The sequence below is a fragment of the Bubalus kerabau genome, chromosome 19, assembly GCF_029407905.1.
Source record: "Bubalus kerabau isolate K-KA32 ecotype Philippines breed swamp buffalo chromosome 19, PCC_UOA_SB_1v2, whole genome shotgun sequence".
In the NCBI taxonomy this organism is placed as follows: Eukaryota; Metazoa; Chordata; class Mammalia; order Artiodactyla; family Bovidae; genus Bubalus; species Bubalus kerabau.
The window spans coordinates 32,421,810-32,439,072 of record NC_073642.1 but is presented as its reverse complement, the minus strand read 5'-3'; the positions used below and the strand labels follow the sequence as shown (position 1 = coordinate 32,439,072).

Below are 17,263 nucleotides of genomic sequence, written 5' to 3'. Positions count from 1 at the left end.
TATTTAACAAATACACATATGGTACTTATAATGTACTATATCTTTATAAAGATGGAAACAAGTTAAATAGAAGTTGATAAGATCTAATTCTTTGAGCATATTGGTAACAAAAGAGCCTATGAAAAGGCTAGCCAAAAAAATGGAGTGGATAAATATCCCACATTATGGCTGAGAAAAAGTATAATCATGATAACAAGGAGACTAAAAGTGAGGAAATGTAGTATACAACATGACACTAATAAATTTAAAACATTAATAAAGTGAGTCATTATCTTAAAAAGTAAATAATGAGAATTTAATTATAATAGAGTATTCAGTCTTAGCTCTCATTATTCCCATATTTTAATCTTTTGCTCCAAGCAAAGGGATCTGTACACAGTTCCCTCAGCATAACTTGTGTTTCCCTCTGTGTCTTCATTATTGCTCACTTCTCTCTCCTGTTAATGGTGTTTTCTTTTCGTGTATTCAGATACTACCTATCTTTCAAGCAGGTACACTTTCCATTTCCTTGAGGAAACTCCCCCTAGCATCTTAGGTGGTAATGAGCACTTGTGACAGTTTGCATCTGTTACCTACTCAGCTTTGCAGAATTATGTGCCTTTTAATGCTGTTTCTTCCTCTTCCTTGTGGAGAATAAATATCTTGAATAGTTCCACTATGTATATACCTCATCCCTGCTGTATATAACTCTTATTATCCCCCATATTCTAGTTTAGTTTATACAGAATATGAACTCTGGAAATAAATATTTAATTGATTGTTAAAAGTGAATCAAAACAAGATTCAAGTTAGGGAAAAGTGCTTAACTACTATTTCAGGTAGAGTTAGGATATCTTTGTTTGGTATTATAATTTTCTAGTTAAGTGTGCACAAATGGGAGAATGTATTCAGTCTTTTCCACTTGAAGCCTCAGATGAAGAAATGTTTTGATATAATGGACAACTTCTTAAGCCTCAATTTCTTTTCTGTAAAATGAGGAAAGGACGTATTTTTTAAGACTTCACAAGACAGTATATAGCTTCTGGCATATGTGCTTAGAATGCATCAAACCCTACATAATTTTTCCCACCTTCATATGAGGTCACAATGGCAAGTACAGTGTGGATATTTCCCCATTTTGATATGCATTAATATTTTTGGCTGAGAGCAGTGAGCACATTGAGAGCATCCCTGGCTCAGGTGGTAAAAAATCTGCCAGCAACACAAGAGACTTGAGTTCGATCCCTGGATTGGGAAGATCCCCTGGAGAAGGGAATGGCAGCCCACTCTAGCATTCTTGCCTGGAGATGGACAGAGGAGCCTGATGGGCTACAGTCCATGGGGTTGCAGAGTTGGACATGACAGAGTGACTAACACTCACTTTCAGGGAGTGCATGATAAAGAATCTGCCTGCAATGCAGAAGACCCAGGTTCAGTCCCTGGATCAGGAAGATCCCCTGGAGAAGGGAATGGAAACCTGCTCTAGTATTCTTGCCTGGGAAATCCTGTGTGCAGAGAAGCCTGGCAGGCTGTAGTACATAGGGTTGCCAAGAGTTGGACACGACTGAGTGATTAACACTTTTACTTGCAATGTGCACATGTAGTTTGAAACATACATAATTTAATGTTTAATTCTAATTTAGTTATTTCTTCATTCCCAAGCATAACCTATGGTAGATTGATTTTTTCTCTCATTAGGCCTGGTGTAATTTGCATCTTTCAGGTTTTTATGAAGCAGTTTTTTTGTTTTTTTTTTTTTCACCAGTCATCGCTGTCTGGATTGGTGTACATTGTGATTAGTTCTTTCACAGGTCACTGATTAGAGGCTAGAACCCTTTGGATGAATGGTCAAAATTTAAATTTTGACCTCTGAAAAGAGAAATTGAAAAATTAAATCATTGTTAATATATTGTAAAAGTAACATTTGCTGATTGTTGACCTATTGATGGCTCTTAAGTGCTGGAACACGCAAGCTGAAGCTTAGTTGAACAATGACAGAGAAGTGTTATTAGATTTTTGCAGACTTTTGGCATTTAGTCAGTATAAACAACAAAGGCAGAACAAAATAAATCTTTGAGTATCTGGTCATCATTTCCACTGCCTTTTAAAATTACTTCTAGACTTCAATGACTATTCTTTACACAGAAGCACTGTACGAAAAAGAACTTACCATGATGGTGTGGTCACTCACCTAGAGCCAGACATCCTGGAGTGTGAAGTCAAGTGGGTCTCAGGAAGCAATACCTATCTGCCACTCTTTCCATTGTTTCTCTATCTATTTGCCATGAAGTGATGGGACTGGATGCCATGATCTTTGTTTTTTGAATGCTGAGTTTTAAGACAGCTTTTTCACTCTCCTCTTTCATCTTCATCAAGAGGCTCTTTAGCTCCTCTTTGCTTTCTGCCCTTAGGGTGGTATCACCTGCATATGCTAACAAAGATAGCAGAGGTGATAGAAGTCCAGCTGAGTTATTTAAAATCCTAAAAGATGGTGCTGTGAAAGTGTTGCACTCAATATTTCAGCAAACTTGGAAAACGCAGCAATGGCCACAGGACTGAAAAGGTCAGTTTTTATTCCAAACCCAAAGAAGGGCAGTGCCAAAGAATGTTCAAACTACCACACAATTGCACTCATTTCACCTGCTAGTAAGGTAATGTTTAGAATCAATCTGGCTAGGCTTCAGCAGTACGTGAATTGAAAAATTCCAGATGTACAAGCTGGGTTTAGAAAAGGCAGAGGAACCAGACATCAAATTGCGAACATCTGTTGGATCATAGAAAAAGCAAGGGAACTCAAAAAACACATCTACTTCTGCTTCATTGACCCTCTAAAGCCTTTGACTGTGTGGATCACAACAAACTGGAAAATTCTGAAAGAGATGGGAATACCTGTCTTACCTGTCTCCTGAGAAACCTGTATGCAGGTCAAGAATCAACAGTTAGAACAGGACCTGGAACAACAAACAGATTCACAATTGGGAAAGGAGTGCATCAAGGCTGCATATTGTCACCCTGCTTATTTAACTTTATGCAGACACATCATGCAAAATGCTGGACTGGATGAATCACAACCTAGAATCAAGAGTGCCAGGAGAAATATCTACAACCTCACATATGCAGGTGATACCACCCTAAGGGCAGAAAGCAAAGAGGAGCTAAAGAGCCTCTTGATGAAGATGAAAGAGGAGAGTGAAAAAGCTGTCTTAAAACTCAGCATTCAAAAAACAAAGATCATGGCATCCAGTCCCATCACTTCATGGCAAATAGATAGAGAAACAATGGAAAGAGTGGCAGATTTTATTTTCTTGGGCTCCAAAAATTACTGTGGACAGTGACTACAGCCTCAGAATGAAAAGACACTTGCTCCTTGGTAGAAAAACTATATCAAACCTAGATGGCATATCAAAAATCAGAGACATCACTGTGCCAACAAAGGTCCATATAGTCAAAGCTATGGTTTTTCCGGTAGTCATGTACAGATGTGAAAGTTGGACCAGAAAGAAGGCTGAGCACAGAAGAATTGATGTTTTCGAATTGTGGTGTTAGAGAAGACTCTTGAGAGTCCCCTGGACTTCAAGGAAATCAAACCAGTCAATCTTGAAGGAAATCAACCCTAAATATTCATTGGAAGGACTGTTGCTGAAGCTCCAATATTTTGGCCACCTGATGCAAAGAGCCAACTCTTTGGAAAAGACCTTCATGCTGGGAAAGATTGAGGGCAGAAGGAAAAGGGGGCATCAGAGGATGAGATGGTTGGATGGCATCACCAACTCAATGGACATGTGTTTTTGCAAACTCTGGGAGATGGTGAAGGACAGGGAAGTCTTGCGTGCTGCAGTCCATGGGGTCACAAAGAGTTGGACAGGACTTAGCAGCTGAACAACAACAGTAATTTTGCATTGAATACCTCTTGAGGTACATTGATATTCAGCCATCTCAACCACCTTGTAGAAACTTAATATGGTTTCAAGTTTAATTATGATTTTCATATTTTTGAAAAATAACCACCATTCTGTACCAAGTCCCTAACTCAGAAATGTTTTTATGATTTTCTATCCTGTGAGGAAATATGCATTTTTCAATCTTTTTGGATTGCATTTATAATATTGTAAAGAAGCAGTGTCAGAAATGTAATTGTTAAAATTCAGCATAGTAATATTCTTAATACTGGGAGGGGAAAAACATAGCCAAAGTTTTATTTTGGTATAAAAATTAGCAACAAAATAGCTAACAGTGATAAAACTCTTTTCTCTCCAGGGCCAAGGAATATGAGAGTTTACTGGAAGCAAAAAATTCTGGTTTGGACTCACCCTATAAAGCAAAGTGAGTATTTTAGCCTACATTTTATTTATTTGTCTCTTTAGTCTCTGCCTATAACAAAAGTTTACCTGAACCATTATTGTTTGCTTGTGGTCATAGACTTTTGTATCCGATGCCTAGGATTTTATTCTTCTAACACCATATATCCAACTGAGGACGATTTTGCCAGGGGTCATTTGTGTGCATCTGCGGATATGTGATAATATTTTTGTTATCACAGATTGGAAAAACTGGTGCAGCTGCTGTCAAGTGAATAGAGGCCAGGGATGCCATTACACTTTTTTTGGTGCGTGAGATAGTCCTCCACAGCAAAGGAGTATCTCATTCAAAACATCGGTAGTGCTGAGGTAGAGAAACCCTATTTGAACAAAGCAAGTTTTGCCAAGGCTGTACTGATTCTTACTTTGAGGAGATCTCGTTCAGGATTATTGCCGGGGCCACTTGACAGAAATTAAAAGACGCTTACTCCTTGGAAGCAAAGTTATGACCAACCTAGATAGCATATTCAAAAGCAGAGACATTACTTTGCCAACAAAGGTCCGTCTAGTCAAGGCTATGGTTTTTCCTGTGGTCAGGTATGGATGTGAGATTTGGACTGTGAAGAAGGCTGAGCGCCGAAGAATTGATGCTTTTGAACTGTGGTGTTGGAGAAGACTCTTGAGAGTCCCTTGGACTGCAAGGAGATCCAACCAGTCCATTCTAAAGGAGATCAGTCCTGGGTGTTCTTTGGAAGGAATGATGCTAAAGCTGAAACTCCAGTACTTTGGCCACCTCATGCAAAGAGTTGACTCATTGGAAAAGACTCTGATGCTGGGAGGGATTGGGGGCAGGAGGAAAAGGGGACGACAGAGGATGAGATGGCTGGATGGCATCACTGACTCAATGGACATGAGTTTGAGTGAACTCCAGGAGTTGGTGATGGACAGGGAGACCTGGCGTGCTGCAATTCATGGGGTTGCAAAGAGTCAGACACGACTAAGCGACTGAACTTAACTGAACTGATTGGGTGTAAGTGTAATTACTAGGTGTACTAGCTAAGGAAACAAAAACATGGTCATTTTATTTGTCTCAAATAGACTGTCAATAGTGGGGCAGCGAGAGAAGGGCACTCATATAATACTGCTGTTGGGAGTGCAGATCGGTATAGTCTTACAGAAAGGCCATGTGAATCTGGAGCTTAGGATGTCCAGTTTGGTTTTCTTTTACTTTTAAGATCTTTTATTCATTATATATACACGATTAAGTTCCAGTACTTAAAGTTTTATTTTTTAATTATAGTTGATTTACAATGTTATGTTAGTTTCTGATGTACAGAAAAGTAATCCAGTTATACGTACATTGTTTTCAGATTATTTTCCATTATAGTTTATTAAAAGATACTGAATGTAGTTCCCTGTGCTGTACAGCAGGACATTGTTGTTTATTTTATATGGTTTGCTGGTCCCAAACTCATCTGATTTATCCCCCTGCTACTTTGGACGTCCACTTTAGACTTCATACTGTCCAGTGAAATAATGAAAAATATGTGCAAATATTTATATACAAAGATAACTATTTTTGTTACTTTCAATAGTGAGAAACTCAAGAAACAACTTACATGCCACAGATGGAGGAATATCTATAAGCAGTTGTTAACTGCTTACAAGTTGTTAACTGCTTACAAGTTGTTAACTGCTAACAAGGGATATAAAAAAATGACTCACAAAAGTTAAAAAACAAATTGTACTCTTGGATAGAAGACAAAGTATAGTAAATTCTCTTTAAATTATCCTACAAATATGTGATTTCAATAAAATAACAACCTTCTTAAAGCTAGAGATAGAAGCATTTTAAAGAACATATAGAAAAATAAAATTTCCAGGAAAACAATTTTTAAAGAGGAGAAATGAAGTAGGATTCAGCTAACAGGTGGTTAAAATAGTTTTGCATTGGCATGTAAATAGTAATACAAATTAACAGACTCGGTTTTTAAAAACAATCTAGAAATCAATCCAAAATTTGAGGAAATTTAATATATGACAGAGTATAGTGTTGGCAGAGATGGCCAGAAGTTGCTGAGCCATTCCTGAAGGCATGGCCCTTTGCAATATAACTTTGCCACCTCTCCATCAACGGGTGGAGTCTTATTAACCTTACTCTTGAATTTGGCCTTTTGACTTGTTCTGATCCCTAGTCTACTGCAGAAGCAGTATGTGACTTTGAGCCTTAGCTTCAGAAGTCTTGAAGCTTTTGCTCACAACTTTGCTTTCTTGTTCCCCTCTGACTGCCATGTAAGGAAGCTTGGGTCAGCCTCCTTGATGACGGATTACTTGGTCATGGTGAATAATCCTTTTAATATGCTGTTGAATTTATTCGACTTGTTCTGTTGAGGGTTTTTGCATCAGTGTTTTTGCATAGTGTTCATCAGTGATAGGGGATATCAGGCCAGATTAGGCCTCTGCTTGTGATGTCTCATTGGCCAAGGCAAGTCATTTTGTCAAGTACTTAGTCACTGTATAAGGAGACTAGTAAGTCATGGCTAGCAAGATATACTTCAGTGGGGGACCTTTAATGTAATAGTCTGTTCTACAGCTTTCCCTGGATTCTCCTCTTACTTGACTAACTGCTCTTCTTCATTACCTGTTGCCTCATTGTTTCTTGTCTCTTTGAGCTCTGACATTAGCATGCCTTTGTTCTGAGAGTTCAGGTAGAGGATTATTCTCTTAGTAATCGCATTTATTTTCATGACTTCAAACAACTAGTATCCGGATGGACTTTAAATTCTTGTCTCCAATCCAGACCTGTCCCCAGAACTCCAGAATACAATATCCAGCTTTCATGTTAGCATTTCAACTTGGATGTCTCTCTGTTCACTTGAATGCCTCAGGTGAACATGTGTCAAGGTAAACTCCTGAAATTTCTTTCCAAAACTTACCCCTCCTATTTTTGTTTATCTTAAGAAATGGCAGAAAATCTTAATCCTTACATTAAGTCATCTAAAACTTTAGAGTCATCCTTTTTCTCAAAAAGCTTAATTACTGTAACTGATTGAAATAGGTAACCAAAAAGGAGATGAAAAGACATGTCTCCTTATAAAATTATTCTATTTAATAAATGAAAACGACTTTCTCCAGTTTCCCTTCCCCCTTCCAGAAAAAGTCAGTCCTATTATTGTTAGATGAGAGCACCACCAAGCAGCCATCTGCATTGGCTGGATGACTGGATCAGCGAGGGCAGAGTGGTGGCTGTCAGAGCCTGAGTGGACCAAAGAGGGGTGGCCAGATGTGAAGGTCCAGAGCTGAGCAGAGCCTCCATGTAGGGTAGGACACCATGGCCTGGTGTCGGGAATCAGAGCCAAGTGAAGAGGGCATATCCATGGAATGTCATCCTTGCCCAGTCTGTCAGGGGAGCCTTGTAAAGGCTGTGAAACCCATGCCTGGGTGAGAAGAGCAGAGGAGACTGGTGTGGGGAGTCAGAGCCAAGCAGGTAGATAATAGTGTACATAAACAAGGATGGGTGATATGTTAGGGCGGTTGTTCCCATAAGTAAATATATTAAGGATGTTGGAAGACATATTGCTCACTGTTAGAGAAGAGAGTTAAAAAGTATACTCAAGGAGAATAGAGAATCCTGCAGTGATGAATTGGAATTTTAGATATCAGTTTTAACTTGTATTTTCCAACATATATGTAGAAATAAATATAGATGTAAAGTGTAGGGATACACACACACACATGACCTTGGAACAATGCAGAGTGGGGTTTAGAGGTACTCACCTTCTGAGCAGTCAAAAATCTGCCTATAACTTTTACAGTCAGCCCTTCCCCTCTGAGGTTTTACATTCATGAATTCAACCAACCATGAATCCTGTGGTACACACAGAGTGTAAAAAATCTGTATAAATGGACCTATACGGTTCAAAGCCCTGTTGCTCAGGCATCATCTTTTTGTATATATAATTATATATATTTTATATTTATTTATATAAAATAATGTACACACATTTTCTAGATCTTTCCACTATGGGTGAGGGCCTGGGAACAGCAGCACCTTGATAGCATTGAGCACATCTAGTATTAAGTGGAGGATGACATAGTTCCCTGAAAGGGTAGGTGGGTTCTTTATTCACAAGAAAGGATGCTGGAGGCAACAATGAAAGATGTTCCATATGGGAGGCAGTATATGCACACTGGCTTTTTTCATCTTATATGAGGATTTCTTAAACTCTTACATTTAGAAATACAGGCTTAGGCATATAATTTAAAAATGGAAGGGGAACCTGTAGCCTTAAATTTAAACTAGGTACCTCTCAAATAGAGAAGGTTTAAAAGAAAAAATGGAAGTTAATATATTTATGTCTTCTTGCCCACCACACTAAAGAACAGGACCCAGTGTCCCTTCTTACACTTACAAATCTTCCCAATGGTCCTAATGAACCTCCCAAAACTTTACTGTGATAAAAGTTAGGGCTCCTTACAGAGGAGCCCTTACCATTTACCAGTAACAGATTTGGACTGAGAATTGTTAAAATGTGTTCAAATTTTGAGAAGAAAATATCTGACCTTAAAAAATTCTCCACAAAGCCATTTACCTGTCAGATACTTCTCATGTTCTGGGCTAGGAATTATGAAGCCTTTAGTTTTTCTTTTCATGCTAGAAAAATTATCTGCCAGAATTTACACAAATAGCAATTTCTGTATTAAAAAACTGCACCCTCTAAACAGCTCCTGTTCTTGCCCTGTAAGGAAACTATAACTTTCAGGAATTGAGTCCTGTGACATTCAATCATTATTTATAGTATGAATCAAAATCGAATGCTTTTCTTCTTGAGAGGAGCTATGTTATTTGTGGTACTTGGTGGAGGCCAGGAATGAAGCAGAGGTTTAGCTCATGTTACCACAGCATCCCCTTCATTTGGCATTCTTCCTTGAAGGGTAGGTTCATATGAGTCCCAGATTTGATTTACCTCAGGGCGAAATATAAGCCTCTTGTATTCTGTGAGTTAAAATGGTCCTTGTGCCTCTCTAAATACCCCTGGTTTTCAGTGGAATGTGAGCATTCTTGTAAGAGTACTACTAGATTCATATGCATCTGTTGCTATGGCTGGATATTTAGTTACATGGTGTGCAGGCTTTATTCAGCCAAGAGCTGAAGTGGCTACTTATCTGTCACACAATGGAGTTTGCTGCCAATATTCGTCCACATGATAAGGTCAGTTACTTTAATCGGATGGGACTCTAGCCCACATTCGATTAGGAGGAAAAGGACTATGTTGCTCTTAGTCTATTTTTGTGTTTTTTATATTCTCGAAATGTTAGATTGAGACTTTCTGTCAGCAAGTAGTAATAAGAGTTGATTATTTATTGATTATTTATTCAATGTCTACTTTAGTGAATGGTGTTAGGTACATTATATTAATTATGTCTAATCTTCAGAAGCTCTGAAGAAAAAAGTATATGTATATATAATCTCCACTTTTAAGTTGAAGAAATTGAGACTGAGTATTTAAATAACCTCCCCACAGTTTACATAAAGCCAGAATTTAAGTATAGGTATTTCTGATTTTAGAGTTTGCATTCATTCTGTGACTTACCAAAGTAAACCCCGTATGGATAGCTTAGATTTAAATGAGTGCACACGCGCCTTTTAGAGCTGCGGTTGCTATTGTATTCTTTGAGGAATTAAAGATTTTTACATAAGTAGATGAAATTGTGTTCTAGGATATTATTCATTTATGAATAAAATTTTCTTATTAAATTGACTAATATGGTGTGGAGATAAAGCATGACATCTGAAGATGAAAGGCATAGGTTCCTAGTTCCAATAGTGTATTTACTAGCCATGCAGCCTTGGGAAAGTCACCTCATCTTCCTAAGCACTAACATTCAAACAGGGATGGATAATGTTTTTCAGAGGACAAATGAGATCATGTACATGAAAGTATATTGTAATATAGAGATTATGGATACTTTAAGACTGGTATAAAAAAGAAATTTCTTCTTAGGCCATATATCAGTGCTTCTAGAGTGTACTTATATAACGGTGCTGTGGATAAGATGGTGAATGGTTCGACAGCAGCCCTCTCTCATAAGGTTCATATTGTGCTTCTGCACTGTTCAGTATAATAGCTTCTAGCCACATGTGGCTGTTTAAATTATCAAAATTAAGTTAAGTTAGTTCTTCGTACCGAAGCTCCTTCACTCTAGGGAATGTGAGCCACAACTGCTGAGTTGAGTGAGTGTCCTCCACTCGCTGCCACTAGAGGAAGCCTGCACGCAGCAACAAAGACCCTGTACAACCAAAAACAAATGAAATAAAATGGTTACTTTTTTTTTAAGTCCTGCACTCATAGTAACTGTCTTTCAAGGACACAATAGGTACATTTGGCCAGCAGCCACCGGGTTGTACATAATAGGGATGGAACATTGCCATCATTACCAAAAATCCTGTTGTCAATCTCTGTGTGAGAGAGACTTGTGATAGTGACTTGAAGGAATAGATCAGAGAAAGCAGTGTTTGAGCTAGGAACTTAGGGAAGAGTAGGATTTTTCTGGAGGTGGAGGAAGTGTTTCAGAAGGAATGAATAAAGAGCATTCGCAAAGACACTGAAGCAGGGAAAGTAGGGTTTAGATCCAGAAAGACCTCATGCATATAGAGCCAGTGTGGTAAGATTAGCTCTGCTGCTGCTGCTGCTGCTGCTAAGTCGCTTCAGTCATGTCCGACTCTGTGGGACCCCACAGACGGCAACCCACTAGGCTCCCCCGTCCCCGGGATTCTCCAGGCAGGAACACTGGAGTGGGTTGCCATTTCCTTCTCCAATGCATGAAAGTGAAAAGTGAAAGGGAAGTCGCTCAGTCATGTCCGACTGTTCGCAACCCCATGGACTGCAGCCTCCCAGGCTCCTCCGTCCATGGGATTTTCCAGGCAAGAGTACTGGAGTGGGTTGCCATTGCCTTCCCCGAAGATTAGCCCTACATGGGAGGAATCAGTCTTCCTTGATTGTAATAGGAGAAATAAAGGAGAGTGTGGGTGAAATGCTCAGATGCTTATAAATTTTTGGCAGAAAGTGAGGATTTCCTTGTTCCAGTAGCTTCCATTTTCTCTATGAAATGTAAAATCTTCTTATATGAAAGCAAGAGGGTAAAGGAAAAGAGTGGAATTATGAGGAGATGGAGCAATATATGAAGAAGTCTTCGTGGAAGAGTGTGAAAGTGAGCAGACTTGGACAAACTTATTAGTAAGTTTCTGAAGCCATAGTCATACCAATCTTTTGTATGGTATGAGTTTTTCTCAGTATCAGAAATGGAAACGGCTGGCAGATGTTCACTAATCCAGCTGAATTAATGTTTGCAAGACAGCTAGAGGGATGCCTGGCCCACTAAACAGACGTTGGTGATTGTTACCATAACTGGGGGTTAGCTGTAGGAGTAACAGAACAACAGAGAGGGAATGTACCACACATTTACAAGGAAGTGATTATAATGAAGGCCAATGGAATCAGTCATAGATTAAAATGGAAGTAGGGTAACGGCAATGGCATATAGGGGGAAAGTGGAGAGATCTGGGATGGTGTCTGGTGAGTGTCTGTTGGTAGGATGCTCAGGCGAATAACAGGATAGGAGAAGAACATTGCTCAAAGAATGAGGTCTGTGAAACAGAAGAAGCAAGGGCTTTAAAGAAACATTAATGCAGTCCACTTACTAAAGTGCGTGCTAAGTCACTTCATTAGTGTCTATAGTGTCTAACTCTTTGCGACCCCATGGACTGTAGCCTACCAGGCTCCTCTGTCCATGGGATTTTCCAGGCAAAAATACTGGAATGGTTTGTATGCCTCCTCCAAGGGATCTTCCCTACCCAGGATCGAACCCATATCTCTTATGTCTCCTGCATTGGCAGGTGGGCTCTTCACCACTAGAGCCACCTGGGAAGCCCCAGGTGTGTTATATGTTATTCTTGGTGAAAAGCAAATAAAAGCAAATGCTCTGTTGTCTAAATGACATCAGCAGTGGCAGGAAATCCCCAAATTGCTTATAAACTGGAACATGGGGAATTTGACATTCTGAGAATGTCAAATTCATATGTCAGTGCTTATAATTAACTTAAAGATTTACATCAAAATATGAAGACCTGCTCAGGCTCCTCTCCTCATTTTCTCTGCCATCATACTCTGACCTTTCCCCATCATCAGGTCTGTTCTAGTGTAAGAGTAATGCAGAAACTGATGGCAGCAACTGCTCCAGCTGATCCTGTGGATGGACGGTACTGTCCTCTAGGTCTGTTTTGTGTCACAAAGGCTAGATTGGTGTTTGTGAATAGAGAGTAATACCGGCCTTAGGAATGGTTTGTTTTTCTTTTCCTTAAGTACTCTATGAAGCAGTTTCTAATATAATAATGAACGTAACTTTTGTTTAAAAGTGTTCTGGAAAATGAAATATTGTACTCTAATTCATTCATGTCATTCTTCTCTTTTATTTTGTATCCAAGGCTTCAGCGGTTAGCCAAAGATCTTCTAAAACAGCTGCAAGTACAAGACAGTGGCTCATGGGCAAACAATAAGGTTTCAGCTTTAGATCGGACCCTTGGTGAGGTCGCCAGAATATTGGAGAAAGAGGTATGTAACTCATCTCTGGCCCCTGGCCGTAATCTTTATGTTTCTTTCTTATTATGACGGGCCTTGGGACTACAAGGCAAACTCTAAGTATATGTGTTTCTTCGGTGTTTCCAAAAGCCAGTCAACCATTGGTGGATATTTTTTTCTTTTTGTTCTTATGATATTGAAATTGTTTTTAGTTGTGTTAACTGAAGTCCTCTATGGCAAAAATACATTCTTTACATTGTAGTTTTCTCAGTCATATTTTTCCTAACATGGCGTTCTATTTTAAATAGAATCAGAGTAATAAAGATATACAGTTTTATGGCAGAAAATATAAGACTTTGAATTATAAAGCTCATAAATCACAGATTTTCACAAAACACCAGTTTCCTTCCTGTTTCCAATAGAAGATGTGATAGTTTTCTTTAATGACTTATAGTCATTAAATGTTTCTGTGACAGTTTAAAAAATCCTTAATGGTTTTAAAAGTATTTATTATTCACTATAGAAAATTTTAAAGGAACAAAGAAGAAATAAAACTCCCTGTAATATCCAATATTGACATTTTATTGTGTTTTTTCTAATATTTTACTGTACATTTTTACAGTATTTTGTCTTGCTAATTTTATCATAAATATTTTATCATGTCTTATAAATTCTTTTTAACTGAATGAACACATCACAATTTATATAATTTATATCACTTAGGTGGTTTCTAATTTTTTTATTTAAGGTGATGTTCATCTTTATTAGCTGCAGTTTTTGTTTTCTTGGTTTAAACTGGATTGTGTTATATTTTATATATATGAAAGAATGTAGTAATAAAAATTACATAAATGCAGTGGGTTATGATCTCACGACCAACCCAAGGACTAAGTTGATCCCAGTATATTTATTATTTATAGTTCCCACTGGATTCCTTCCTCACCCTATCCCCCTGCCTCTGCTCCCTTTCAGGAAATACTGTATAGAATTAAAGGGGTATCCTTTCTTTGTTTTATAAAAATAGTATTATTGATTTATCACATAAATGTATATTTAATTAATATATTATTTTGTTTTGCTTGTATTTGGCCTTTATAAAATATTATACTTCAGACTTCTTGATTTTTTTCAGTCAAAATTAAGGCTCTTAAGTTTTATTTAAGCTCATAAATGTAGCTATTTTTCATTTATTTTCTCTGTCGTACAGTGAGTACTACATTGTGTTAGTACTATAGTTTTTTATATCATTCTTCTGACAATCGATGTTCATTTTCAGGATTTGATATGTGTGTGTGTGTGTGTGTGTGTGTAGATGGGGGTGATTGGAGAGAGGGAGAGAGGTAAGGGGCCATGCTGCTCAAACAGTTTCTGTATTAGAACAATTCAAGAAGAATTTCTCTAAAGCAGAGAAGGAGCCTCAGACTTTAGTCTGCATCAGAATCACCTAGAGGACTTGTTAAAACACCTTGGGTTTCTGATTCAGTAGATCTGGAGTGGGTCCCAAGAATTTGTATTTCCAGTAAGTTCCCAAGTGACATTGATGCTGCTGGTCCAAGGACTGTACTTTGAGAGCGTGCTCTATTCTAGGCGGTATGCCTCAGGGGCAGAATTACTGGGTTTTCAGTCATGTGAATAACCGACTTTACAAGACAGCGCTCAGCTCCACTTTGGCATCAAACAACAGTCCTCTTTAGGAGCCGAAAGCAGCATACTCACTGTGGCATGACAGCAGAGCCGCATGGAGTCGGCACTTTTGTGTGACACGTCCTTTCAAAGTATGAGAGTTCAGAAGCTGGTAGTTGTCCGGCATGTACTGGATGGAATGTTTAGAGGTTTTATATGCCTTGGGGAAATCTCTAATTATTTTAAAATTAGCAGATACTGATTATTTTCTTTTTGTTTTTGAAAAAGGGTACTTATACTTTGAAATAAAAGGCACTGCTTGAAGATACTACCATGTAAACTTTATCCTACGAATATTGTTTTAGATTGAAGTAGTCACAGAATTTTTTAGTAAAAAGTAAAATGATCTGTGTAAGAAAGGTATTCAGTATGAAAATCTAAGTAAAGTTACTTCATTCACAAAGAGGCAATTTACCAGAATACCACTGATTCCTTATAATTTGAGGGAGAAAAATGTTGTCTGGCTCCCAGTCTAAATGGTCTGTGTCAGGAACCTTGCTGTAAAACTGTCCTCAGAGTATACACTGCAGGACCACCTAAGAGTCTAAACTTACCTACAATAAGATCCTTTTGCAACTTTTAGAACTAAAATCCTTTTTACTTTGCCAAGACAGACACACTTTATGTGAAATCCTGTTCATAGAGTTATATTGACATTTCAGTGTAATTCAGCTGATGGTATTTATGATTTCAGTCTAGGAATTATAAATAACCATTCCTTTTTGTTTGGAAAACTGCCTGGAGTAACAAAATCATTAGCGTCAAAGCCAAGTACCCAGTGAAGAATTTGAAGACGGCCTAGAAGTGACAGGGGTGGGACTGGTGGAACTTGGGCAGGCACTCACTGAGGATGGTGAGAGATTAATCTTGAGGCCTTTGTCCTCTTGGTTTAAACTTCAACACGCTGATGCTTTCTGTTACTGCTTTGGCACAGTTTCCCTTAGATAATTTTTCTGAAGTTCTGAGAACTGTTTTAGGGCTAACAGGTTAAAAGTGTGAAGCCCACAAGTGCTCCTGTCACAAAAGAGATTTGGAGACTAAGGAGATCTGGGTATTTTAGTACTTACTGTGTAACTCACATTCCTTCTGGCTTCTTAGGTTCTCTGATTCCATTCAGGAATAAAACATTTGTAAGCTTTGTTGTGTGCATTATGCTTTTTAACAAACTGCGCCACAAACCGCTGCTCAAAGTATGGAATCTAATAGGAGAATCCACCAAAGTCTACACCCTGACATAATCATGAACTGTCTCACCTGCCCTCAGAGATTACAAAGAAAGTGCCTCAGCATAGTACAGAAGGTATGGCCATAATCCAACCCGGGAATAGATTTGCAGTCCAAATTCACATCACCCATACTATTTTAGATGTTGAATTGAGTGTAAAGTAGTCCCAGATTGATTAGTAGCATCCCCTAGGAACCTGGCAGAAAGAAATGCAAATCCTAATTGGAAGAAGACACCTTTCTCCTAGGCCTCAAGGCATTTCTGTGAAGTAATTTTATGAGAACAAGTGGCCACAGTCAAAACACAATCACAAAAGTAGATAAGTCATTATGAGTAAGCTCAAGCAGAAAGCAGAACTGCAAGACTTTGTAAATACCAGTCATAGATCATAAAACTCTGTGTTTTATGTGTTAGGAAATAAAAGGCAGGATTGAAAATATCTACAGTTATGGACCTAACAATAGTGACACAGGAGGGAATTCAGAATAGTCCTCTCACTGATGACAGTTAATAAAGCTAAACAGACTATAAGCTGGTTCCGAACTGCTAATAGAGTAGTAAAGAATTACTGGTCCAAGATCTAGGAACATGGCATTTTGGGGTTGGGTATAGTTGGTGATCCACAAAAGGTGGATGAGAAGTTTGAGTAATACTTTTAATAATATTACAGAACTGGTGGAGGAGAAACATTAGCATCTAGGACTGTCAGTGCTAACACGGTGGCAAAAAGTCCATGTTTTGGGTTGAGACTTTAAAGGACTGAACTAAGAGAGAGGGTAAACAGAAGGTGTGCCAGTCACTGCACACACTGCAGCTACGGTCAGACCATCTGGGTGGCTGGGAAAGTCCTGATCATTGAAAAAAAAAAGACAGGAAAGTGATCTGGAATTGCTAATACCTACAGGTACCTAACCAAAGCAAATAGAAAATCTACTCTGAAGGAAGATATTATAATAATCAACTTAAGCCTCGAATTATTTCAATAAAGTGATTTTAAAATATATTTTTGGATTCATTTTAATATTTGGCAAAACTAATACAATTATGTAAAGTTTAAAAAAAATAAATAAAATAAAAAAATAAATAAATAAAATATATTTTCTGGCAGAGAAAGATAGTTAAGCATATAAAAGGCAAGACAACATGGATAAAAATCAATAGAAAGAAACAAATAGGGACTCTAGAACTATGCTTACTGTGTTCAAGGATATAAGTATTCATTTTTTTAAAAAAGTACAGCACATTTGAAAGAAAATAGAAATTTGAGAACTGAATCTTTTTGTAATTAAAATTACAAAAACTGTAGATGAAATAACAGAATAAACCAACTGGAGAGAGAATTTGTGTACTGTAAGATAGGTCATAGGAAAGAATCCTGACTGAAGCATGGAGAGAAGATATGGAAAATACAGAGAAGAGTGTAAGAGGCATATAACATATAGTGAAAATACCTAATATATGTATAGTTATTCAGAAGGAGAGAAGTAGAAACATTATTT

At 38.0% G+C, this 17,263-nt stretch overlaps 1 protein-coding gene across 9 annotated transcripts in view; it reads left to right on the top strand.

Moving 5' to 3' along the window:
• Window positions 1-17,263, top strand: part of SCAPER (S-phase cyclin A associated protein in the ER) — a 413,812-nt gene that overhangs the window by 183,883 nt on the left and 212,666 nt on the right. For all 9 annotated transcript variants that reach the window (XM_055556199.1, XM_055556197.1, XM_055556200.1 and 6 more), the window contains 2 exons: window positions 4,237-4,302; window positions 12,763-12,889. In XM_055556199.1, the coding sequence (XP_055412174.1) occupies window positions 4,237-4,302; window positions 12,763-12,889 (193 nt within the window). The remainder of the gene's footprint in view (window positions 1-4,236; window positions 4,303-12,762; window positions 12,890-17,263) is intronic.